The sequence below is a fragment of the Salminus brasiliensis genome, chromosome 18 (genome assembly GCF_030463535.1).
Source record: "Salminus brasiliensis chromosome 18, fSalBra1.hap2, whole genome shotgun sequence".
Lineage (NCBI taxonomy): Eukaryota > Metazoa > Chordata > Actinopteri > Characiformes > Bryconidae > Salminus > Salminus brasiliensis.
Genome location: NC_132895.1, coordinates 14,409,276 through 14,435,060, shown reverse-complemented (window position 1 = coordinate 14,435,060; position 25,785 = coordinate 14,409,276). Strand labels below are relative to the sequence as shown.

The 25,785-nt window shown below is 38.9% G+C and overlaps 1 protein-coding gene across 2 annotated transcripts in view; it reads right to left on the bottom strand.

Annotated features, from left to right (window-relative positions):
* Window positions 1-3,133: 3,133 nt before the first annotated feature.
* The window catches only part of myo7ab (myosin VIIAb), a 51,099-nt gene continuing 28,447 nt past the window's right edge, over window positions 3,134-25,785 (bottom strand). Inside the window, exons 19-49 of one of the 2 annotated variants that reach the window (XM_072661394.1) lie at window positions 25,056-25,148; window positions 24,757-24,851; window positions 24,584-24,668; window positions 24,256-24,474; window positions 22,457-22,774; window positions 21,851-22,054; window positions 21,575-21,751; window positions 20,384-20,473; window positions 19,722-19,879; window positions 19,480-19,606; window positions 19,240-19,359; window positions 18,973-19,146; window positions 18,644-18,871; window positions 17,207-17,377; window positions 16,107-16,224; window positions 15,163-15,289; window positions 13,890-14,059; window positions 13,382-13,572; window positions 12,916-13,040; window positions 10,863-11,020; window positions 10,599-10,752; window positions 9,320-9,475; window positions 9,134-9,239; window positions 7,726-7,839; window positions 6,756-6,843; window positions 6,559-6,665; window positions 6,205-6,390; window positions 4,892-5,008; window positions 4,621-4,704; window positions 4,422-4,541; window positions 3,134-4,255 (exon numbers count right to left, since the gene is read on the bottom strand). In XM_072661394.1, coding sequence (XP_072517495.1) covers window positions 4,163-4,255; window positions 4,422-4,541; window positions 4,621-4,704; window positions 4,892-5,008; window positions 6,205-6,390; window positions 6,559-6,665; window positions 6,756-6,843; window positions 7,726-7,839; window positions 9,134-9,239; window positions 9,320-9,475; window positions 10,599-10,752; window positions 10,863-11,020; window positions 12,916-13,040; window positions 13,382-13,572; window positions 13,890-14,059; window positions 15,163-15,289; window positions 16,107-16,224; window positions 17,207-17,377; window positions 18,644-18,871; window positions 18,973-19,146; window positions 19,240-19,359; window positions 19,480-19,606; window positions 19,722-19,879; window positions 20,384-20,473; window positions 21,575-21,751; window positions 21,851-22,054; window positions 22,457-22,774; window positions 24,256-24,474; window positions 24,584-24,668; window positions 24,757-24,851; window positions 25,056-25,148 — 4,473 coding nt within the window. In that variant the 3' untranslated portion in view covers window positions 3,134-4,162. The remainder of the gene's footprint in view (window positions 4,256-4,421; window positions 4,542-4,620; window positions 4,705-4,891; window positions 5,009-6,204; window positions 6,391-6,558; window positions 6,666-6,755; window positions 6,844-7,725; window positions 7,840-9,133; window positions 9,240-9,319; window positions 9,476-10,598; window positions 10,753-10,862; window positions 11,021-12,915; window positions 13,041-13,381; window positions 13,573-13,889; window positions 14,060-15,162; window positions 15,290-16,106; window positions 16,225-17,206; window positions 17,378-18,643; window positions 18,872-18,972; window positions 19,147-19,239; window positions 19,360-19,479; window positions 19,607-19,721; window positions 19,880-20,383; window positions 20,474-21,574; window positions 21,752-21,850; window positions 22,055-22,456; window positions 22,775-24,255; window positions 24,475-24,583; window positions 24,669-24,756; window positions 24,852-25,055; window positions 25,149-25,785) is intronic. The other variant, XM_072661395.1, reaches the window with a different exon arrangement.

Genomic DNA, 25,785 nt, shown 5'->3' with positions numbered 1-25,785 from the left:
CAAATGGTTGAATTGTGTTGGTACAGGTGTTGTGGCTGCCTTGGAGCTTGGGCAGCAGACAGACTCTGAGCTGCAGCAGACCCCCGACAGACAGACCCCAGTGGAGTAACTGCAACCTAAGCCATAACGTCAGACTCAACTCAATGGATTTGCAGCACTACCGGGATTTTGTTAAGCAGTCTAATGCGTACAGAGTGTCCCATACTCCACATGTAGTAAATCAGACGAGAAATTACAAGATTAATTCCTTACTTGTTATTAGATAGAAAACATCTCATAAACCTGGTTTGTAACTCACGTATTCACTCACTCACTTGTATGGTTTCCCACTGGAACTGTTTGGCTAATTTACCTAACAAGTAAAGGAATATCACATCACACCATTTAATCACAAAACCCAAGCTGGGTTGTTAAGTGATCTCAAGTAGACTTGCTTCTGAGTTTTCTGGCACTAGTTTGCTTGAGTGTTTGACTGTTTATTTGTTAATTAGTCCATTTCTATGTGGTGTCTTCTGTTTCAGTTAGTCCACTGATGTGAACATCAGCACAAACCTGTATGTGGTGACCAAGCCCTGGTTATCCTCTCTGGTCTGGAGTGTGGGTATCCTTACTGATATCATTACTGGTGCTGTTCACGTCCTCAGGCACCCTTTTTCTTTATGGTCAGTCTGTGCACATCTCTGAGTGCAGCACAGTCAGTTCCAAACCTTCTTAGGCTTACTGTTTTCCACCCCTAGACACCACAGGAATACAGCATAATGTGGGTCTACAATGACCTGGGGTCACTGAAAGTCATTTACATTGACATTTAAGGCATTTAAGCATTCTTCTCCAGAGCAACTTACAAAAGTGCTTCACTCAGAAAATACCCTTAGCTAGTTTGTATCGGCTAGAATCCTAAAGATACCTCTAAGCTTAGATGCTACTAAATACGTGGGGTGGGTCTTCAGTCTGTTTGAAGACAGCAAGCAATTCTACCGTTCAGCCATCCAGGGGGGAAGTTCATTGCACCACTTTGGTGCCAGGACAGAAATAAGCCCGGATGCTTGTCTTCCGAGGATCTAAAATGATGGTGGGTCAAGCCGAGCCGTACTTGAAGCGTAAAGGGCTCTTGGTACAGATTGGCTTTTGGCCATGGCCACCATGCTTTTTCATCATGCAATTCACAGATGATGTTCATTAAATGTTCTTAAACTGTATTAGAAGCAAATAAAGGTGTCTAATCTGGTTCTTTTAACAGAAGACCCACATTTTGTTAATTAAAAGATGCTTATACATGTGTGAATGTAAAGCATCTTTTTAGCTTACAGACTTTCCATATAATGTAAAATACTGAACTGTACATTGAGGCCTGAATATATGTATTTGCTTTTATATTTATGAACGTATATTTATTTCAGAGCCTAAACAGTTATTTATAACTAATAGACTAGTGTAAGTACCTGCGACTACTGTATTCTCTAACCTTTATTAATAGAAGTATGATCCATTTGCAGTTCCCAATTTCAACCTCTGGTATGAAACTATTCTCTATTTATCCTTAAAATCACATTTCATATCTTTATCATGATTTACTGGAGGTGGAGGGGCGCAGAGTGGCTCTCAGGCAGAAATACGATACCTGACAATGGACACTCCACTAAGTTCAGGACAGGTTAGAGAGATAGCTTTCTCTTTTTGAATAATCCTTTGTTTTAGCAGGGATGAGTGTGGTTGTTATACACATGGATACTATGGGAGAGCCATTGTATTCTTGTATCCCCCAGCAGTACCAATGTATATAACCATGTATATCTTCTTCTTAGAGTACTGAGAGGTTGATTATATAGACTTTATATATAGACACATCAGTGCAAAAAGATGTTCGTGAATTAGATGAGCACCACTGACCAATGAGGGCCCTGGCATAGCCTTTAAAGTCAGGATCCAAGCTGGCTGAAAGGGAAAGTTCACTGACATTATGCTGTCTGGGCTGAGGCTTGGTGATGTGGTAGGGTCAGATTTTCTCTTATGCCAGCTTCAGTATATTTTTTGTTTGGAAAACCTTCCTCGTGTTAAATTACCAGTGCACTCTCAACTTTTGTTTTACAGGAGATTTGTTAAAGGCTTGGTAAGTTTTGTCATCCTACTCCAACAGTTTTTGTGCTACCTGTGGCTGCAAACCGGTAAGAGGTGTGCCATGTGCAGACCACTTCAGTAGGGCTCATTTCTGTGTTTCCATCTCTGGGTTGAATGGTGGGCTTCACATGCATGTTTGATTACTGGCCAAGAAGGTTCAGAATAGTTTGATATTTATGTTTTTTTAGTTAAGTACATCGTGACACTGATTGGGGAAGTTTGTTCCTTTTTGGGAAAGTTTGTTCCTTTCATTTAACCATTGTCGTGTTTCGATTCTGTGGCATCTTAATTTTTATTTATTTATTTTCCTGAACAAAGTACTGCCCACTTAAGGCAACTGTGGCCAATGCTGCCTCGGTTTCTGCTCCACAGTTTCTCTTCTAGTAATTGTCCACCAGGAGCATGATGGGATTCCATCTAAAGGAGTCTAGTTGCAGTCTTAGAAAGAGTGACCCTGCAAGATTCTCAGTCTTTGCTAAATGATCTGAGTAATGACAAATTGTCTTTACAGGTAAGAGCGTGTCAGACTTTAGTCTTTTAAAAGTATTTTCAGAGTCTTTTCAAAGTCTTCTAGTGTATGGTTGACCTTAAGGGTTGACCTTAGTGTCAGGTCCTCAAAACAAAACACTTTTTATTTAACCCCCCCCCCCCCATTTTTATAACAGGTGTGTAGGTTGTATAAAAATGCTGATCAAATATTCAAATAAATATTTAACAAAAGCCGACAATAGAGAGCACCACTACCATGAAGCTTACTGATTTTTGTGATGTTAAAAAAAAGAAATAAAGTCAACCTATAAAATGTGGATCATTATATATACCAGGATTTATAGCTATCTATCAAGTATTCAGTCAGAGTTGGTATCAGTACTATGTATCGACAGATATTTGAAAATCTTTCAAAAAGGTGCATCCCTATTAGGAAACATACTTCACTTCCACTGTATCTCTCATTAATATCTCTCTGAAATGTATTGCACTTAGTCATACACAGAACAAAGTCCCACACGTCCCATTTTCCAGTTTTATTTCTCTTTATAAAACAGCAGCCTTCATCATTAGAAAATTACAATGGAGTGTACAGTTCAAGTGTCCTCTTTTAAAACTACAGTCAATAATCAAGTGCTTTCTTACAGTAAACTGAATAAATAAATTGAACAAAGTCTAAAAAGATTCAGTTATACACTAGCTTGATTTGAGTCATTTATGCATAGATGAGTTATAAAATAACTGTCTTCTTCACAAATACTTCAGTACACAGCTATGTAATACTTGGTCCATCATACGGTAAAGGAATTTGAGCCGCTCTTCAAACCTCTCTCAAATTCAAATATATCTATCTGATCCTGTATCTTAAAAGGAAAGGTAACATTCATGGTAAAAGAATCAAGTAGGACATCAGAGGTATGCAGCTGCACAACACACTGGCCTAGAGTCCTGAACTTTATACTGAGCCATGGTTTGGGAACCCTTATGGATTGCAATGGGTGCAACCAAATGACAAAGTACTAACACTAGTTTATGTGCTGGAAAATAAAATGTAATGTGTGATACTTGATGAAATTTTGTCTCTGTCAGTCACCTGTTGTCACCTGCATTAGAGAAAGTAAGTGTAAGTAGATACCACTAAAAGGCACTAATGACAGGGCTGAACTATGCCTTACCTGACTTTAAAATACATCAGCTAATTATGCTTTTAAAATCATGGTGTGCAAGTTGGGACACTGAGCCTATAAAAAAGAGATGTGTTTCATTGATCCTCAAGCAGCAGTTTCTAAAATGCATCCTCAGTGGCTTGATTGTTGTAATGTAGCTCATAAACCCACCAAAGTATTTAAAGTATGAAGCTAGAGCTGAGGAACTTGCACTTTAAAATTAAGGCTCTGATTGGACGTAAAAAGAGCAATTATGTAAAAAAAAAGTTTGTGGTTTAATGTAATAGATTTGACAGAAAAAGGCTGGTCATTTGTTCAGTCAGCAGAACGTATGTATTTGTAGTGCAAGGCAGTGCATAACCAACAGTCTTGGTCTTCGTACTGCTGCATCACTTGCTCTGTCCACGAGAACTGCGCTGTTTTGTCATTGTAGTCAACATCTGACTGATGTAAGAGGTGAGGAGATCATCCATTTTGTAGCCCTGTGATCAAGCAAGGAAAATCAAATCAGTCCACGCGTATTATTATTCTGTTCGGTCATTGTGTACTAGAGTAGTGCAGCCCATGCCAGGTGTGACCGTGGTCTGTACTCCACTGTTGTACATGTGTGTAAACTGTGAGTGTGCTGTGAATCTCTGTATGACTCACCAGTGATGTCTCGCAGAGCAATTTGCTGCCTCTCACCAGGTTGCCGATTGTGATGTGGAAATAGGTGTTCCCACTGCTCCAGTTGGAGATTTTGGTGAAAGGATGCGTCATCAAGATATCCTACAGAGAGGAGCGCTGAGTGAATATCAGATTAAAAGGCATGAGCACATCAATCCATCGCGATTCTTTGAAGTCATACCTTTGTTTTTGGGTCGATAAGACTGACGCCGTGCTTGTTGATGGCTATCAGCAGAACCTCTGGGAAATTTGGATCTGTGGCTTGCTGTAACAAAGAAGCATGATATAAAAGGTGTCATCACAACCTAGTGAAGATGTCACTTCAGCCTTTTACTGAAGTATCACCAAGTATTAATGCTATTAAAAATAATTGCATATCTGTGGGAAAGAAAACATACATGTGCATGTGCAACTGATGATGAAACAGTATTAGAAATGAGTGGTTTACTTACTTTGACTTCAAAAAAGGCTGATCCAAAAGTGGGCCACTTGTAAACAATCTTCAGGAACATGAGTTTGGCCTCTTCTTGAGTTTTCCCTGCATGCTTGTTGAAGCAGGCCACAATAGACTGTAACGAAAGAGATGGGTCACGTAATTCCCATAATTCTGGTATATATTTTAAAATACAATTCCTCCTGTAGGAACCAATCCTTAGGAACGAACGCACAAGATGTACAGAATTCAGATATTCTACAAAGATTTTTGATTCTGAATGTAGAGAGAAACCGATGTTGAGAACAAGCATTTTAAGAATTAGCCTGCTACAGAGCAGCTGACATATTTTCTAAAAGAAACCAGCAGTTACATACACATCATATGGCTAAGTTAATGGTGTAGCTGAAGCTTCATATAAGTTGTCTAACTTTTGAAAAAAACAGGTGTAGATTTTAGGCTATGTTCACATTACCAGGCTGAAGTGACTCAAATGACAATTTCTTTTTTGCCTTAATATGACAGATCTGATTTTGTCATAACAAATCTGATCTTTTCAAATAAGATTCAACTATGTTCACATTATAAACATCACTAATCAATTCTGATTGTCCTGCTCAGATCAGATTTGGCTATCCTGAGGGTTCACATTAATAAAAATGACCCATGAATTGGAAATGTATTAAATCAAGGACCACATATGAAAGTGACTAACATCTGATTTGAGATTGGATTTGACATGTCAAGAAAAAGTCAGATCTGTGTCACATTAAGGCAAAGACATTAAGGCATATGTGGTCCTAGATCGGATACATATCTGTTTTGGGTATTCAACATGAATGTAAATTGTCGTCATCAGCCAGGGCCAGCAGGTGGCGGAGGCAATGCACATAACTGTATCAATGCGTGACGTTTCAGGGTCTGATTCGTTCACATTACAGACCTATTCAGGTCACTTACATTTATAAATGTGAACCTTCAAGAAAGCCAAATCAGATCTGAGCAAAAAATCGGGATTGATTAATAAGGCTTGTAATGTGAATGTAGCCTTAGTATGAATGGAAGTAAGTGAAGGAGGGAGACATACAAATACAAATGGAAGAAATGTCCACCTATGGACAAAATGATTGTTCTTTAAATGTTTAGCATGAGAACTTTCTTGGAAAATTGTGAGAACATTAGAAAATGTATAGTCTATTCATCATCTAAAAATAGCAAAATAACATACTAACCACTTTTAAAGCCAGTCTGAGAACGTGCTAAGGACATCATTTTCCTAGCTGGGATATTCATATTTAGTTCATATTCACAGCAGTGCTCTATCTCACTCACCCGTTTCCAGTCATCAGACGAGAGCTGTCTGACCTGATCTTGAGGGACCAGCTCTTTCAGTATCTTGGAGATGTTGATGAACTCGGATTTGTCCTCCTCAAACTTCACTCGGTAAATCAGAGCTGCCAGCTGGAAGACCTCCTCCCGAGTGCACTTGTGGTAACCACGCAGGTATTTAGGAAGCTCCTGAAGCAGGCGGTAAAATGAAGCAGCATATTATCATTTAAACCTAATTCACTGAGCACAGCTTACATATTACATATTAAGTACAGGAGACAGAAAGAAAATAAAGATTAGGGATATTTTTCTAATAAATATTGATCTAACCACAATCTACTGAAGCTTCTTTTTCACCTGGTAGTAGTGAAAGATGGAGTCAGCCATTGAGTCTTTGCCTGGCACAGTATTGGTCCACAGTTTCTTCATGAAATACACCTGATACGTCAGCGAAGGCACTATACCTTGGAAATAAACAGCACCTATAGTCTTAATACCATTCTTTTAAGAAGATACTCAACATTACATATAAAATGAATAACAAACATCATTACCATCCTTTACAGGTCTGGCTTTTTTGATCCAGTCAGTGAGGTGTCTTACAAAGTCAAAAAAGAAATCTCCATCTGGCACACTGATGACCTGAGAGAAAAAAGTGTATTGGATGAATCAGCATTACAATTAATGTTAGCATACTTTTTAAATTATTTTTTCTGTAGAATTTTCCCCCCTTTTTAACCCACCAGTTTGTAGCTTCAACCAGCACTAGCAATGCTCCAGACACTAGGAGGGTAAGTACTTAACACATTTCTCTTCAGATACATGCAAAGACAGCCACTACCTTTTTCCGAACTGCTGCTGATGCGGCATTGCTAGGCAGCCGACACACTCTGAGAAAAGCACTTGGTCCTCAACTCTGCCACACTAGTTGACAGACACCTGTGCTGGCCAACGTCGTGATGAGGGGAGAGCGCATGGCCAATTGTGCTGTCTCTGACTCCAGCAGTTGATTAGGGCCTACAGGAGGCACTAGGAGTGTGTAATGTTTGAATGCTTATTTGTAAGAGATTGTGATGATATCTCTGATAGAATTGCTGCCAAATATCAGATACTGATGCTTTAATGATGCACATGCTATTAGAACAAGCATTTCTAACGTGTCAGACTATAGATTTCATTGCCCCTGCATACAATTCTTGTTCTGTGGTTTGAACTTTTCCATTATCCAACTTTTTTCATTATCAAAACAAATAACTATAATAAAACAACAGAATATAATTGGATGTTCTGCGTTCTCTGTGTAATGGCTATAAAACTGAAGATGAATTATGAACCTCTATCTCTATCCCATGTCCGACTCCTTAAAATGAGCCTTTCAGTCATGCTTTTTAAATGAAACTCTGTTGGTCCCAAATGTTCATTTATACCATATCAGCAGGTCACAAACTCCTAAAGACGTCTCTTCTACGGCTATCTTAATATCTTTGCCACTGAGATTACTGTTCCACTGCAGGTTTGCTCTACCTTGTCAGAAATCTTGACAAACAGACTGAAGCCCTCAGATGATTTGAGCAGCATTCTGCCAGAAATGTTCAGACAGAAGTCTTTGGCCTTTGTGCTTGACTCCACTTCAAAAGCCTGAAAAAGAAGATCGACTTTAGATAGGCACTTTATCAGACAGCTGTCAGGGGAAATACAAGGAGAGGTCAAGCTTATATCTCAAGCATGTTAGCTTTGAACGGGTTTGGGCGCAAGTGAGTTTTGGCTAAATATTTGATCGTTTTTTAAATGAGAAAATAGATTATATAAAGGCAAAAAAGAGTGATTCTGTATCTGATGAATACTGCAGCATAACATTTCACACTGAGCTGATTAATAAAAGGAACACAGTATACATTATACACTGTTTACCTAAAGGACTGTGGATTCACATTCGGCTTTAATCACTCCTGCTGAAACTCTTGAGAATGTGCCATTGTGCCCAGTGCAAACAGCCCCACTCTATAACTCTGCAGCTAAAATTGGTTCGGAATTCTAATGAGGGCAGGGCATCACAGGACATCGTTCCTGCTTCCTGAGGCGTCAATTCCACCAATAACAGTACCAAAAGCACATTTCACTACAGCCAAGAAAAGTTACTCAAACAGCAATGCAATAGACAGTATTATACACTATATGGGACGCCTGCTCATTCACTGTTTCTTCTGAAAATACTGTTATTAAAAAGAGTTTATTCTGCTTTCATTGGAGTAACTGTCTCCACTGTCCATTGAAGACCTTCTGCTAGACTTCGGAGCATTGCTGTGAGGATTTGCTTGCATTCAGTAACAATAGTGTTAGTGAGGTCAGGATGTTGAGGTCAGTTGTGTGTGTGCATTTGCACATCTGTGTCAGCAATGGGTGTAATATAAAAATATATGAATGCATTCTTTAGATGGGGTGTCCACAAACTTTTGGACTTTTTTAGAGTGTAGTTATGGTTTGGGAAAAACAACTAATGTGAGGAGCTCCAAAGCCATACTGTTACAGTTGATCTTTATACTGTGTCAATTGTTGATGATGATAATTATGAATGGACCAATAGAAATGCTCCAAAATTACTTCCTAATAAATCCTAATAAAAATGGCCTTTTTTGGGATATAAGGTTTTGGTATGACTGCAAGCAATATATATGTATATCTATATTTGAATAATTCATCATAGCCCCACATCTTTAGTGACACAGCTTAAGTCACAGTATATTTTGACTGTAAATATATCATACATACATGGGTTTTGAAATTTAAAAATGGCTTCTGAAATCTTCATGCTTATTTAACTTATCCATTGCTATGGTCTTTGATAAACCATTCATGGTTCTTCCACGGCATCACTCCGGCAAAACATTTTCATTATCGTTATCTTTTACAGTAAAAGTATCAGAAACCTCACCTCATCTGTGTCGTCAGGGAAGTAAACTTTGTGAAAGATCTGTGTGGTCTTGTGCTGGATGGCTTCCACTTCCACCAGGTGAGGAGGATACTTTCTAGAGCCGTTTCTAACAGAACACAACAGAAAAGGTCAGTGCACAGGATGTTGCGATTCCTGTGGTTGAACGTGTTATTTTGACTTCGTTACCTCAAGGCTTTCTGCAGTCTCTGCATGCAGTCTGGGGCCAACGGATGGTGCTTCCTGGACTGCAGAAACTTCTGCACATGAGGCAGGAGGTTGTTACTGGGGGGGAAGAGGCCAGTGCAGAGCCACAGCAGCTCCCAGCCCTTCTCCTCACTGAATCTGCACATATAAAACAAAGTAAAGTCAATCTGGTATACATTAGACATTCTGTGAAATGTAAAAATGTGCAGGGGTAGTCACAATGAGGACAATGATGAAAAATAGGGAATATTATTATTTTTGTTTTATTTGTACCATTTTAGGTTTTCTAGGTCCGGTAGGATATTAGCATTTAAGCAGTTAAAACAATAGGGCATGATTAAAATCAAATCAAATCAAATTTTATTTGTCACATACATAGTAATACACAGTGTAACTTGCAGTGAAATGCTTTTTTGACAGTCTGCCCACATCAAAGCTATTCAATAAAGATCTAAATTTAAACTTAAACTAAACCTTAACTTAATGAAATAAAGAGTTACATTTAAGTTAAATTTAAGTATATAAATATAAAAATATGAAAATATAGAATTATAGAAATATAAGAAGCAAACAATTTAAGATTACAAAAAAAAGATTACAAATAATATGAGTTGTAAAAGTGCTAGAAGTGCTAGAAGTTCCATTAATATTTGACTCCATTGCAGATGCCTTGTATATGCTCACCTGACATTCAACTAAATCTCTCTTAAATGCAACGTAACTGTAAGCTGAATGTAAATGATTGTCTACTGAATGTAACTTAACCTAACCTTAAGCCTAACCTCAACCTTACTCTTTAGGATTAGGATTAGGATTAGATTTTAGGTTTAGGTTAAGGTGCAGGGATATATATTCAGTAGACAGTCATTTACAATCAACTTCCAAGTTCATTTGCATTTAATAAATATTCAGTCAAATGTCAGGTGAGCAGCAACGTGGCTTCTGCAATAGACCATCCAAGTGATCCCAAAGTTAGCTGTTTACTACAAAGCAACACTTGGTACTTTGTGCACCAAACATACTGTATCTGGCTGATTGACTTTATTTAAGGTAAAACTGGAATAATAAAAAAATGTTGCATGATTCCATGAAATACATGGAACTTGGGAACTTGGTTCCATGAATAAAACATCTTACAAACAGTTCTTTAGAGGTCAAATTCTGATTGTGTGTGTGTGTGTGTGTGTGTGCTATTCAGGTATTGATCAAAGAGCCACTTTTTAAAGACTGAATATGAAGATCCTCTAAGGAAGTGACTTACTTCACATGGTTTTCAGTGAGTTGCTTCATGATCTGGCAGAAGATCTCGTCCTTCAGTGGTTCAGCCTTCAGAGCTCCCTCGAAGATCTGATCAGTCAGTTCATTCACTGAGCGAGTTCTCTTGGACGGGTAGTCACCCATATACTTCAAGATAGGTGCAGCATAAGAGTCAAGGAGCAGAAATACAGATGCACAAAACCCACAGCTGATGTAAAAAAGTCGATGATACAGAACTAGAGCAGTACAATTTGCATTTGAAGGATATCTATGAAGGCCAAGCAGGCGTCCTGACAGAGCTCTTCATGGTTAAGGACCTTCTTCAGCAGAGGCTGCTTGAGAGGTTCTCTGGAGCAGCACCACATCTTATCCTTTCCCCTGCCTTTAGTAATCATCACACGGCTCAGAGTGCTCTTAGGAGGAGGTCTGGAGACAGAGGGGATACACCAATACACACAAAGAGTTACAGAAAAAGAGTATGAGCGTATGATTGTATTGTCACTGCATTGCAGAATTCATAAATCATAAGATCGATCCACATAAAAACATGGCAGGTTTTAATGATCCTGGGAGGCAAGTTGCAAATGCTCTGTTATTGACTGCATAAAAACCACATCAGAGCCACAAGCCACAAGTCTCTGGAAAATAACATTGCCATTGCTCCTTTGTCATATCATCCTAAACTGCATGTTTTAACAGATTAAAACTGTGTTCTTTTTGTGATTAAGTGCTTCAGTGATTCCGGTAAACCTAAACCTTTTCATATATGGTTCTTAATCCCTTAACACTAAGAACACTAAGGAACACACAAGGTCAAAAATGCGTCACTGTTGTGCTAGGTTTCTGCAGCCAGAAGGTTTAACAGCTGTTGTAGATGACATGTTGGACAGAAAATGTAATTTTAAGCAGTTTTACAGCGAAGTGTCTTTATTTAAAATTTTTTAAGTACAATCTATTGAGGAGTCAAAATAAAGAAGGTACTTAAACTTCCTCAAACAATATTTTCTGATATGTTACCAGAGACCTGATGTGAATTGGATTGCTACCCCTGTTGTTAAATCTTTATCAGTCAGAAATAGCTTATGGAGGTTGTTAATAGAAGTTTGTAATTATAACACTTTTAGTGAGCCATAGGCTTTTTAAGGGGTTAATAGAATATTTTAAAATAATTCTATATAGCAACTAAAAAGGTTATAGACTATTATTATGGGTAAAAAAAATGATTTCCTAAATGTAGGTGCTGGATAATCTTTTGACACTGGAGGGCACAAGAGAACCTGTAAGCAATAGCCTGCCTTGCCCTGGTGTCTGCCCTGTCTTCAGTTTATATCTCTCTATTTACATCTACTATGTGTGCTGTCTCCGCCCTCGTCCCACATCCTCCTTTATATGTCCAGGTGTTCTGTAACTGTCAGATGTGCGTTGTTCTGTGTCTATTGTGGACCGTTTTAAATGAATATTCATGAGCATAGGAAATGACGTTCGGCGCTAAACAGCATTCAAAACAATGGAAACTAGCCATGACTGCAGACTTCACCCAAACTTGAGAGTGACAAACATGCAAAAAGCAATACGAGGTCAATACGAGCTGCTACTGACGCCCTCTACACTACAGGAATGGATATTCCCAACCTTTCCAATATGAAAGTAATTGTATGCCTCCAAACTGCGGTATGGTTTCACTGCCTCTAGTGTAAACACAATAGTCGCTGTTTCGCTTGCCTTTTCATGCTGGGAGCCAGTTCCCAGTAGCTTAAAAAGCAAGTCTCTCGCCAGTATGAGAGCAAGGGCGCGAGCCTCCTGGCTAAGAAGGAAATGCCAGTAGAGAGGACCATGGAGCGAGGGCACGAGCCTCCTGGCTAAGAAGGGAAGGCCAGTAGAGAGGACCATGGAGCAAGAGCCATCACAGAGACTTTGGTTTACAGGAGTAGTGTTTGGGTGTGTTTAATGCGCTTATGTGTAATTAAAGCACATTTGGGTTGCCTCGCGTTGCATCTGTGTCTCTGAACTTTGCACGCCCCGTCAGTCATGTGACTCTTCCTCGCCACGTGCTGGGATAACACAAGGTAGTGGTACACATCTGGGCATGTCACATCAGGCAAACCTTTTAAATTAGCAAAAAAAAAAAAAAACCTGCCTTCTTAAATTCTTTTAAAAGGATCTGGTAAAAGTACCTGATCATTTATTAATAATTTCTGTCTATATCATTTCCGGTCTGCACTCAGGAGACTCGCAAAGCATGTGCTCGTCCTTTTGAGAGCTGGATATTTAAAAATGGAGCCAACAGAAACGCTACTAGAAAAATTGTGTTTTTAATGTACCTGAAGTGATCAAAGGAAAACTCTTCCAAAGTATAGGGCTTCACTTTCTCCTCACTGTCCATCATGTTTAGCTGTGATAAACTAACAGAGTCCTTCCGCTGGTCTGGAGACATAGTTACCAAAGCCTATAACACAAGACCAACAGATTACAAGACAAAGAGATTACACACTGATACACACGCAGTGTATGTAACATCATCTTAATGCAACCCCTTAAAGCATTGATCAGATTCTAGTCCTGCAGACTTCAGCACTCTGCCTCATTACTCATTGACAAGACCTTCATGTCTTGACCAATTATGCAGATATTAGTTGTGATAATGCATATTCAGTAACTGCTATTAAAGTCATATGCAGATTTTGTAGAGTGAGAAATGGTCGTCTAGAACCTCTCACAGTTCCTTAAACTTTAAAAGGGTAAACAGTGACCTTTCCTGTTAACAGAAGGACAGAACAGTCGACCCACCACAATATCATACTGGGGCCTGGTGACGGTGGGCAGCACGTAGACACTGTCTGCTGGGAAGTCTCCCCGTTTTTTGGTCCTGTCATTGACTCCGTGGGCCCAGCCAGAGGTCAGCACATGCTCTCCTGTGTGTTCGTCCAGCAGGATCAAATCTCCCTTTGAGAAACTCAGGAACGAGGAGTCGTGCCCAGCTGGAGAATCACACAACCAGAAACACCTCAATTATTTATTAACAGACCTCATATTGATGCTGGTGTATACAACAAATCTTGTGTGTGTACTTTTGAGTTAGTTCCCATAACACACATAATTAGTGTATGTTAACGTATAGAGATTTTAGTCTAGGACATTCTGGATCATTGGTACTGGTCCATTCATGATCAGAAGTCATAAGGTGTAAGTAAGTTTTCAAATAGTTGAATTGTCCAATCATTTATTTGACAGGAACAATTTCTAAATAACTGATAGATGTTATTCAGATGAAGTGTGATGGTTCTATGTAGCTCACCAGTGTTGTGGCTGTCCACGAGGGCCACCACAAACTTAGATCTTTTACGGAGGCCATCTAAGAAGGTGACAACCAGTTCGCGAATGTCCTCTGCATTGTTGGAGGTGAAAGTGTATTCATCTCCTTTAACTGTGGCTAGAGTGAAACTTTGGCCCTGGAGCTTGCCTCCTCTGTAGGGAAGGAGGAGAAGAGAAATAACTGATCATTGGACCAACAGAAGATAGGCCACTGTCATTTACACAAGGAACCTGTAGGTCATTGCTACAAATGAAAATGTGTATTTTTGTGGAAATGTTATAAAACAACCCCATAGCTTGGCTCAATTGTAACCGACTGAAAGGTTAGTCTGAATGGTTACTAGAAAGTCTGATAAAAGGATGCAATACAATTCACTGATTAATAAGTTCAATCTGTTTGAATCAGAAGTGTCCTCTGACTTAAATACATAAAACATGTCTGTCCAAATCAATATGATTATTGAAAAGATTCTGAGTCAAATTATTGCTGATTAAAAAGTGGAAGGAATTATTTTAAATTTACATGACATCAAAATACAAAATACCATAAAATAAATAAACATAACATAACATAAAACCAATAATAAATATTTGTTGATACGGACTATGGGTGATTTTCCATTGTTTTCATTGGAAGGCTTAGTTGTAACACTGTGTTACCCTGTTGTGTATTTTAGCCTGGTAAGTTATGTACATGTTTGTTAAAGATATAATCTTACAAGCACCTAGATGGTGATTAAAATAGTAGGTGTGAAGTCTACAATCTACATATACCTCTCAGTAACTGACAAACACTATGAAAAAAGTTCTAGGGTAAAAACTGGATTACTTTTAACAAATAATTTTTCCAATTACTGTAAAAAATTGCAAATTATGCTGCTATAGGAGTACAAGAGGATGATCTAAGCCATGTCCATCTCTTAAACTACATACTCCACAATACATTTTATGTGTTTGTACCCTGTTCTGCCCTAATGCACACCATTTACTTGATTTAAATGTGAATATCAAGACCTAGACTAGAAAGGATCTGCAGTGAAGTGTCTTCAGTAACCACAAAAATGAGTTCAGGAACAGTTACATATATATTTTCTGAATCTTAGTCTGAAAACAGGCATGACTGAGTGAACTGAGTGAATAAATGTGATAGATATTATATTACTGAATATGTCCCAGTGAAAGATTTTCACCTAATAAAACAATGGTTCTGTTATTAGAACTTAGAATGGTTAAAAAGGCTTAATGGATTACTGAACCTGCTGCTGGACACTGCAGTGATCTCAGGGAAAGAAAGTTCCAGAAGGACCTGTTCCTGTTCATCCACAAAATAGACTCCAGTCCAGTTCACAGCAACTATCACATCATTCTTTGGCAGACTGGGCCCTGCAGAAAACCACAAGAACCACAAAGGACCACAACATCAGATCTATAACATAATAAGAAGGAGCCATAATACAGAAATAGCATGTCAAAGAACTCATAATAAACTGATCTCACTGATCCAACATACCAAATCAGTATATGTGTATGTATATATATTAAATTCTGAAAAATTAATGACATTTTTGAATAATCAAACAAGCACATGCGCAATCAATCAAGTGACTTTAAGTGACAAAAAAGCCCATTAGTATAGCAAAAGCCCCTCCCCATCCCCTCCCACTCTGACTCCCACTCTCCTTAGTTTTGATCACTGTCCGTGTATTAATAAACTGTGTAGAAAGTTCATTTCTCAATTTTTGATACTGCATTGAAATCATTACACCCCGTAACCTGACTAAAACAGACTCAAAATAGTAGTAAACTTTACAGTAAAAGGAAAACTTTTAGTGGAAATTAGTGTAAAAAGCATTTTAAAGCTATTGGAAATTCAAATAGTCAAAAAAGTGACATGCATGACAGCAACAATATTTAGGATTTTACATAAATATCTGAATCAGTGTTTTCAATAAATATTTTAAATAATTTCCAAAAAAACGTTTTGATGTAACGTTTGAATGATTTAATCTTCATTGTAAAATAAGTTGTTTTTGAATATAAAATTAATTTGACTTATTTCAAACTTTTGAATGATTGTATATTTTGCTAAGATGAAACCTGAACCCCCTACAAGAGCACTGGCTCAATATCTGAACTGTTTTGGGGAAGAATAGGTTGGACAATCCCTACAAATCACACAGGTGTTCCACAGTGGTTATACCTGAGAACTTGAAGGCCTCATAGAAGCGCGAGAAAAGCAAAGGCCACTTGAACCGAGCAAAATCCACCACCTCCTCTTTTACTCTCTGTGGGTCGAACTTCTTCTGTGTGTATATTCCCTGTGGACATTTAACAGTCAATAACATGAGTCTCCTTGGACGCCATCAGTCCTTGCGCAGTGCCAGTTCATATGCATAAAATATTATGAGCACATGCAATAACAGAGCTCTCCATCGATCCATAATATAGATCTCCAGCATCATTAAAGATTCATGTCCATCACTTTAACCTATGAGAGGCAGAGGGGTAATTAAATCAGCCTTCACCCTTGAAAGAGGGAACGCACGATTAATGTTTCCCAGTCATCATCAGTCAAAGCTCAACTCGCTCCTTCGATCCAGCCAAACAGAGTTAGCACAGTGTGTGTGCATGATCGACAGAGTGTTAGTGGACTAAACTGGTTATAAGTGGTCCTATCTGTAATAAGACAGTCTTAGTTAGGATGTGAGGATCAACTTCAATTACAGAAGAAAGTCAAGTGGAGTGAAATGGGAGTCTAGCAACCACAGTGGTGCTGCAGTATTCAATAATGCTTCACTAACAGCTCACAAATCTGCTTAAAAAAATCCTCCAAAACTATAGAGCCATAGTTTTGGTAGCCCAGGCAACACCACAGAGGGCAAATTGAGACTAATGACAGCGGGGCTGAGAGCAGAACTTGATGACGGAAGCTTTTTGCCCAATCTAAATTTTGATTAGAACATATTACATCATGTACAGAGCGAGAGGGGCAGATGATGAGAAGGCCGTCCTTGGCACACAGAGATTGGGGAGCGGTTCATGGCCATGTGAATTGTTAATAACAGGGAGCAGCAGTGAGAGGTAGACAGATAGAGATGCCCTTGAGAACATAGTGATACATGGACACAGATAAGGGCTAGAAACATTCATCCCAGGAATATTACAATATTACTGGAGAGAGCCTAACTGTGAATTCACTGACCCAAATGAAGGAAGATTCACTTCAGCAGCTCAACTAGGAAAGAGCTCGGCTGATGATTTCCTGTCCTCTTCCACAAATAAGCTCTGATTAGCGAATACCTTTTTGTGAGTTGCTATGATGACCTGAGCCCACTTGTCCATGGTTCTGGAGGAGCTGATCTCTCGGTCAGGGATGTAGGAGGGGATGAGGCTAAGCAAGCGGTCCTGTAGAATCTCAGCCCCATAGTCTATATAATACTGCTGAGAGGCCAGTTCAGCTAAGTCCTCCTCCTGATGTCAACACACACAACATATATACTATGGATTAGTTATCAAATGACAAAAATGAACATGAATACATATTTACTAGGTGTGGAACAATCTACAAAATTCATAATTCTGATTGCTGATACAGTGGTTTCTCAGTTTGATACCACAAAAATGGCTAAATGTCTAAAAAAGTACTGACACCACTTTGTAATAACAGGCCCCAAAATGTAATAAATTAACCATAGATTCTTATAATGGTAAATAATTATGTAATTATTAGTAATGCATTAATAAATGTCATTTGAAATGTTAAACATCTACTTTATCTACAAATGAGTAAAGCACTGTAAACACTTTTTCATAATATGTAAAGTATAAAATATACATAAACTTTTTAATAAAACATAAAGTATAATAAGTGATATGTTAATATGCACAATATGTAAGTTCCTTACTACTAATAGGAGCTATTGATCTTTTGATGAAAACAGTTTATTATATTTAAGTATATTTAAACCACGTAAAATAAAATAACCACTTAATCATTCGAAGAGATTATTTGAATAGACAACTGTAATGTTATTTAATTGAAGAATTTATCAAGTATCAAATACTTAAGCATTATTACAATGATAACTACAATGAACAATTTCATATCTATGATTTAAAATAAGTATTAGGTAAAGACAAATTATTAGGTAATGATTAAACTGACATAGCATAAGTGCCAAGACAAACAACCACAAAAGAGACATGATCCCTATTATAAGTCTGTGCAGCATCACAATGATTTTGATATGTTATTTTAAAGTAAAATGGGCATTTTTAGCTTATTTCAGCATTTGATATTATAAAGAGTAAGGAAGACAGGCTGCAGTATATGTTGTGTATAGCTAGCTACAAGCTAATATGTTAGCCCTAAGCTAACACACCATTAACAATTCAGCAAAACAATATGTAACATAAAACACACACGCAATATAATACAGTGCAATACATTTTTTACATCACAAATAAATACAATATTGTTTAGGAATTATACTAATACATTCTGCACAGAAAAGCGCAGCAACTGAAATATCTAAGCTAAGCACATAAAACGCCTTCTGGTGTTCCATTCATAAGATTTCTATCTGCACTGTTATTACTGCATATAAAATGACAAAAATGTTGACGTGAAGAGTGACTGAATACTAGAAATGACATGGTATCACTTTATTTTCTAATATCAGTACTAAAATGCCAACATGCCAGCTTTAAAACAGTAAAGCAAAGTACAATCCATACCCTGTCACAGCGGTACTCTCCAAACTTGACCCCACGGACAATCTGCTGGTAGATAAGGTTAGTGGCCACGCTATCCTCAGCAGGGTTGTGCCATGGTGTGAAGATTTCCTTCCTGAAGAACAGCCTCCAGGGGGCGTTACGCTCTTGAGCCCCTTGCTCTTTGGCATATTGCTCACACTGAGATACCGCATCCATTACATGGTCCTTTCCACTGCCCAGAGATGATACCTGAGCGAATCACATACAAACTGAATGATGAAATACCCTATACATACACTAACCAGGAGAGTTTGCAGAAGATTGCATGAGATAGCCTGGGGTGAACATACCTTATCAAATAGAGCGATGTACAGAGAGAAGCCGAAACGGTCCTTCAGACCGATCTTGTCCGACAGAGCATTGCAGAGCTCTTTGGCAGTGGTGGCTGAATCAGTCAGCAGTGTCTTAGTGGTGCCGTCCATGAAGGTAACTGGCAACATAATGGGCTTCTTGGATTTAGTGGCCTGCAGGAGAAGAAAGTCCATATTCCAGTTCTTTTTTTTAATCAGCTGGCATTTTCTAATGGCTGTTAATGGGAGTTAACACAGTGACAGTACCTGTAGCTCGAGCCAGGAGGGAGGCTGAGTTCTTGTCTTGTTCACAAAAGTGCGTCTCAGTCTTTCCTCACAGTATGGGGCATAGCCTGGAGGCCCAGAGTTGATGAACGTCCGCAGATACTGTGAAATAACAGGAGAGTAGAGCTAGTGGATCTATTTGCATAGGGTGTCATTTCAGGAGTTTTAAACATTCTGTTCTAGCTAAATCAGTCTCAAATAGGAGGAAAAAGTGTTTTTTACTTTGACAAATTTCTCTGATGGTGCGAAACAGCCCACGCAGAGTGAGAGCAGGATCCAGCCACGAGCATGGCTGCTTTTAGATGGGTTCTGAGTCAGCTGTTTACAAATCTGACAGTAGATTTCATCTCTATTAATGACACAAGCATAGGAATAATGCAATGTTACACGCTCTCCCACAGGACCTACTGCATGACAGATCATAATTTGAAGAAGAAAAAAAAACGTCTCAGCTAATAAATCACCTCAGAGCAGGCCGTAAAATGCCATTGCCAATGATAAAGTGAAGTTTCTCCAGGTTGGACGTTGGCCGGTCCTCCAGCATGCTGTTTCCCTGTAAACTGTAGTCGCTATCAGTCAGCCGCCGCGTCACCTGAACACAAAAGGACACAACATGTACAAACTGTTGTATTGTCATTCATTTGAATGTCAAAAGCACTATATATACAAACTGTATGTCCAAATGTTTGTGGACACCCCTTTTAATAAATGCATTTAAATGTTTTATGCTGCACCCCTTGCTAAAAGTATTGTCAACAGAATAGGACACTCTGGAGCAGATAAACATGAACTGGCAGGGCTACAGGGGTATAAACCCCTCCAGCATTAAGCTGTGGAGTAGTGGAGCTGTGTTTTCTGGAATGATGGTTGGTGCTCTATCCAGTACTTTTGGGATGAGTTGGGACCTTGGGAACATCCTGACCTCACTGACCAACGCTCTTGTCACTGAATGCAATCAAACCCTCAAAGAAATTCTCTATAGAAAGTCTAGCAGAATGCCTTCCATGGATGGTAGACAGTTACTCCAAACAAGAGCAAGACAAACTGTTTTAATACCCAAGATTTCGGAAGAAACTATGAATGAGCAGGTGTCACAATACTTTTGTCCATAACCAAATGCTCTCACCTCCTCTGTAATTTTTGTTTTCTTCTTCAGTGTGAGAGACACCAGTTTATGCCTGACACTGTTCCTCTTCTGGCTGTCAATGATGGAACTCTGAAAGAGAACAGATAAAGTGAAAAGAAAAACATGATGTAATCTTTCAAAATGTGGAAATAAGCATTTTATATTACTGGCCTTCACTCATAGATATACTCACAGATATACTATAAAGCCCAGTGTTTAAATTTAATAACTTTAATAATCTGATCTCACCTTAGTTGACAGCAAAAGGTAGAGTCTACTAGCATTTGTAAAAGCTGTTTTTTAATATTACTCATGTTACCTTTAAATAATTACCTTTGCATTTGGCAGGTATTTTATTATATTTATAATGATGCCGTTTTGTGTTGCAGCTCAGCCCATAGTGCTATTGTAAAGATAAACAACGGTTTGTGGCCCGATCATCAGCCTCTTGTAAGACTGCCGCAAAGGGCATACAACCAACTGATTGCCTTAATTATTGTGGGTTCTCGTTACCTACAGTGTGTTGATTTACAAAGTAGAGAAAACCAGGAAGCAGCTAATACCTCAATGCCCAACATGTAATACCAAAAAATGAACAATACCCAATTCTGAGACAGGACATTCCAGAAGTGCAACTGCTACCTTTTTAATACATGTCAAATTAATGTTCATGAAGTGCCTCTAACTGACTATTCGATTGTTAAGTGCCAAGACAGTGTTCTACTGCATGTGCCTATGATTTCCGTGTCTGAAAGTATCCAGACACCCATTCTAATGAGCAGATTTAGCTACACTTACTGCTGACACAGATATTTAGTTGTACACAGACAGTTAAAACAGTACAATCTCCATAGAAAAGCACTGTGAATATAACGGGATGCTTTGCAGCAGATACACAAGCATGATGTCATTATGCTCAAGCATTGGCCAGAGGAGTAACTGGGTTCCCTGGATTAACTGAGCTATATCCACTACATTTGGGATTGGGTTGTATTTATGGTGGTGTTTATGATCCAGAATTGATCATCCAGCATCAAAACCTGACCTCACTACGGCTATTGTGGACCAATACAATCAAATCTTCACAGCAACACTCAGTGTAAAACCTTTCCAGAAGAATAGAACTCCCTATTAGTATCCTTGCTTTCAGAAGAAACACTAGCAGGATATTGTACATTCCCATGCCCTCACCTCCTCCTCCCCCTGCAGGGCCTGCAGCTCTCTTTTGTAGGTTCTCTTGCCCAGTGTCTCGTAGATCTTGGTCATGACTGGGATTTTCTCGCTGCCATCACTGACGCTGATCTGATATTTGGGCTCCGGCATGTCTCCCATAAACCTCAGTACAGTCACCCACACAGCCAGAGCAGCCTGAACAGACAGGCAGAAAACACAGTCAACACACCGTGAGTCTACAAGGCTGTCAGTTGCAAATGGAAAGGTTGAGTTATAAAGATGAGGGTTTCTCACCAGCTGGTCTCCTTCATCTTCATGGAAAAGCAGAGGCTGTTTGAGCGGCCGGCGCACATATGTCTGTGTTGTATTTCCCTGGAAGTAGGTTGCAGCAAACTTTGCAAACTTGTACTCTGAGAGATCCTCTTGTTCTTCATTGGGAAGAGGAAGAGCCTCATCAATGCTGTCATCTTCGTAGTCCTTGGAAACATATTCTAGGTCCTATTAGACACAAAAAAAAATTAAATACCGAGGTATTAATGCTGGATTGCATTTTTTGCTCATTGGTAGTCACTCTATTTAGATGTATGTAGATTTCAATATTAGAAATGAAATATTAAAAGTTACTTTTTGATGTTTTATTCGATTTTTTAAGTGTATATGATAAAAATATTATGTAATATTTAATTTGATTATATGATTTACTTAGCACATTTCAAATACATGGGATTTTTCATTTTTATTTTATTATAATTGAATTTTGTGAATCTTATTATACAGTATCAGACCTCTTATGATCCTCAGTTTATCATTCAGTGACAATCAAAATGATTTTATACCTTAACATATTTTCCTCATATCATTAAGACACTCATTCCAAACCTCCACTGATCAGTCTCTAACCTCAAAGCCTGCAGGTGCATCCCCCTCCAGGTTGGGCAGGGAGGTGGAGTTGCCCAGAAAGCCAAACATCTTGTCCACCATGTCTGAATCGCTGACCGGTTCCTGCCTGGCCCGCTCCATTTGCTCCAGCAGCTCCTTCTTCCTGCGCGCCTCCTCTCGCTGTGCCCTCTCCCTCTCCTCCTGCTCAAGAGCCAGCTGGGCCAGGTGTTCCTGATGCTTCCTCTCAGCCTCAGCCCGAGCGCGCCGCGCTGTCATCAGATTCCTCAACCTCTCTTCTTCAGCCAGACGCTGCCGCTCGGCCTCCAGCCTGCGCTCCCGCTTCACAGGGAATCACACACAAACATGCACATATGTAATAACATGCAAAGACAGCGTTTAAAGAAAGCGTTCATATATCTTGAGTATAAAACAGACACATAAAAATGCAAGTGTAAACACACCCAAGACGCTTTTAAACCACATACAAATCTGATCGCTCAAACCACTTCAGGAGGTGCTCTAAGACACTTTTGAGCCACATGTTACAGCTATGTAAACGCATCCATCTCTGCAAGACACAACCGACAACTAAAACTTCTCCCAGTACAATCAAACGAGCAGTATGTCATGAACGAATGAAAAACTAGTGGCCATGTAAAGAATGGACTTGCATATTTCATCCTACACAGCAATTAGATTTCAGTCTGACTAGCCAGACATTTGACTACCCTGTGTAAAAACATGTGGCTTTATTAAGATACAATGTAGATAATAGTCACATGAAGTGACCAGGTGTAAGCATGATCAAAGAAGCACATAGACAAAGTCCTCATTTACACCTGGTCACTTTGAGTGTATCTGGATCGTATCCTGATATGATTTTAGCCACATGCATTTACAGTAAATGCAAATCCACAAGTTACATGGCAGTTGTTTATCCATTCAGCCTCTTCCTGTACTGTGCTGCCTCGAAATCCTAAACTTATGGAAAGGTGACAGCTTCAGCAGTCCATGCTGATAAAAAATTAGACTGATTAGCTCAGCAATGACGTACTGCATGGGGAGGAGTTTCAGTTGTACTGGAAGGAGATTTGGTTGTTGAGAGCCTTTTAGAAAAATGGATCTATTCACACTGCTATACCATGGCTTAAGTGTTGTTTTTAAAGGTGCATTAGAATAATTTTATTCAGTATTTTAAATTGTGCTTAAAGTATGTACTGTATCTGAGACAAAAAAAACCTAGATGCAGTTTTACAAGACTAGCTCTGCTTTTATAGAGCACCAAGACAGCCCACGGCTGCATGGCAGAGCCTAGCCTGGCCTAGTCTAGACTAGCACTGTGACAAAAACATTGTAATTATTTTTTGTATTAGTATTATTAGTTTTGCATCAGTCTGGACTGCTAGATTTTAGCCTCAAGTTTTTTCACTAGAAGGCTGGGTGTAAATAGATTTTGAGAGTGTAAACATAAGCAACATAACTGTTTGGGGTTTTTGTTTTAGGAAGGGGGGGGTGTTGGAATTGGCCCATTTTATAGATCTGTTTTGGTTATGCTGGATTTTCTTTCACGGTTCACGGGTTGTTCTTATTCATACAAAAGTAAATACAGTTTAAATTCTACGACACCTTTAAATGTGTACTGTTTTTATATTCCACCTCTGCGTTCTGTATATTTCACTAGTTCCCTCAGTCCCATTTGGTTCTTTACAGAAAACTCTTGATGAAATCGATTTGGTGTGAATAGTTGAAGTTCAAAATTTTTTATTTGCTATAACTCTCCTGTTGTAGAGCATTTCCAGAGAGCAGCCACTCTGCTGTACCTCTAGTCTGAGGCACTTGCACAGTCTGCGAGCGATCATGCCACGGGTGTAGGCCTGGATCGTGCAGATAGCATTTAAGCGCTTCCAGAACATCCGTCTGACGAGGAAAGCTCGGCAGCGGCCCTGCAGCAGAATGATGCGTGTCCTGGAATCTCGGTACGCCAGGTAATGCTTTCGGGAGCGGCACAGAGCCTGCAGTCGCAAGAAACCTGTACGCATCTGAAGAAGAGGCACAGATCTTAATAATTGCTCTATTGACTGACTATGGCCATATGCTGAATACAGTTTGTCTCCAACTATAAATTCAACAAAAAGGCAAAAAACATACCACTCTGTAATTCTTTCTACAGATATAGCCTCTCCACATTTTCTGGATCAGAGTCACAGCGCTCCTAGTCTTCAGGAAGTTGGCCCTGAGGGTAAAAATCACAGGTCACATATCGTTTCCCCGTTTGTTTGTACATCTACCCACCATTCACCTGCAGAGCCTCTCTGCTTTACCTGTCTTTCATTCCACGCACTGCTTTCTGGATGAGGATGACCTTGTCTGTGATGGCCTTATCCCTCTCAATCTCCAGCTGCATGTCATGGTGATCCTGCAGTATGAACACACCAAATAAAACATTTGTCTGCCTCCACTCTGTCAATGTCTTTATGCCTGCTTAATCAGTTTGATCAATGTCTAGCTTTTCAATCTCTGCCGCCCTTCAAAGCACTGAAAGGGGCTGCAAACCACAAATGGAGACATTTGTAGTAATCCTATTGCTCTAATGCACAAACTGCTTTGAGGAAGATCAAACCTTGAGGAAGATCTTTGTCTTCCCTATCTGCCAGTCATCATTTCGCCCCAGGACGGACACTGCTATTCTCTGGCATGTACCTCGAAGGTCCTCCTATAAAATACTCATGATTATTCACAGAGCATAAGCTGGGAGTGAGTCTCAAATTATACATATTTTATTACCAACTAACAAGGAGGCATTTGTGTGGCACTATTGTAGATAACAGATAAGCAGAAGTGGGCAGAAACCAGTAATTCTAATCATTTCCACTGAATTTAAAATTTTGTAGTTTAATTATTATTATTATTCATTCTGTTCTGTTGGCTCAACATCTGGACCAAGTTTGCAGTCATTTACTTTACTATTTACATTTTAAAGAACAAATAGCCTTCAGTTCTTATGCTGATAAATGCTGGAAGTACAGGATAAGCTGTTTTACTGCAGTTATTTAAAAACATACTCGAAACTTGAGGAGTTTTTTGACCTGCCACTTATTTACTATGGATGTATAAATCCAATATATGCACATTATAGTTAGATCATTATAGTTATGGTTAGATCAGCACTACAGTGTCCAAAACGATACCCTTTTCACTACATAGGGCACTACTTTGTGTATGATAAAGTCACTTATTTGTGCTGTATAAAATGCATTGAATCAGGACACCACAATATCATATCATATCATATGAAATTATATATATTTTTAAATCATAAAACTATGATTATAACAGTCCTTTTATTCAGT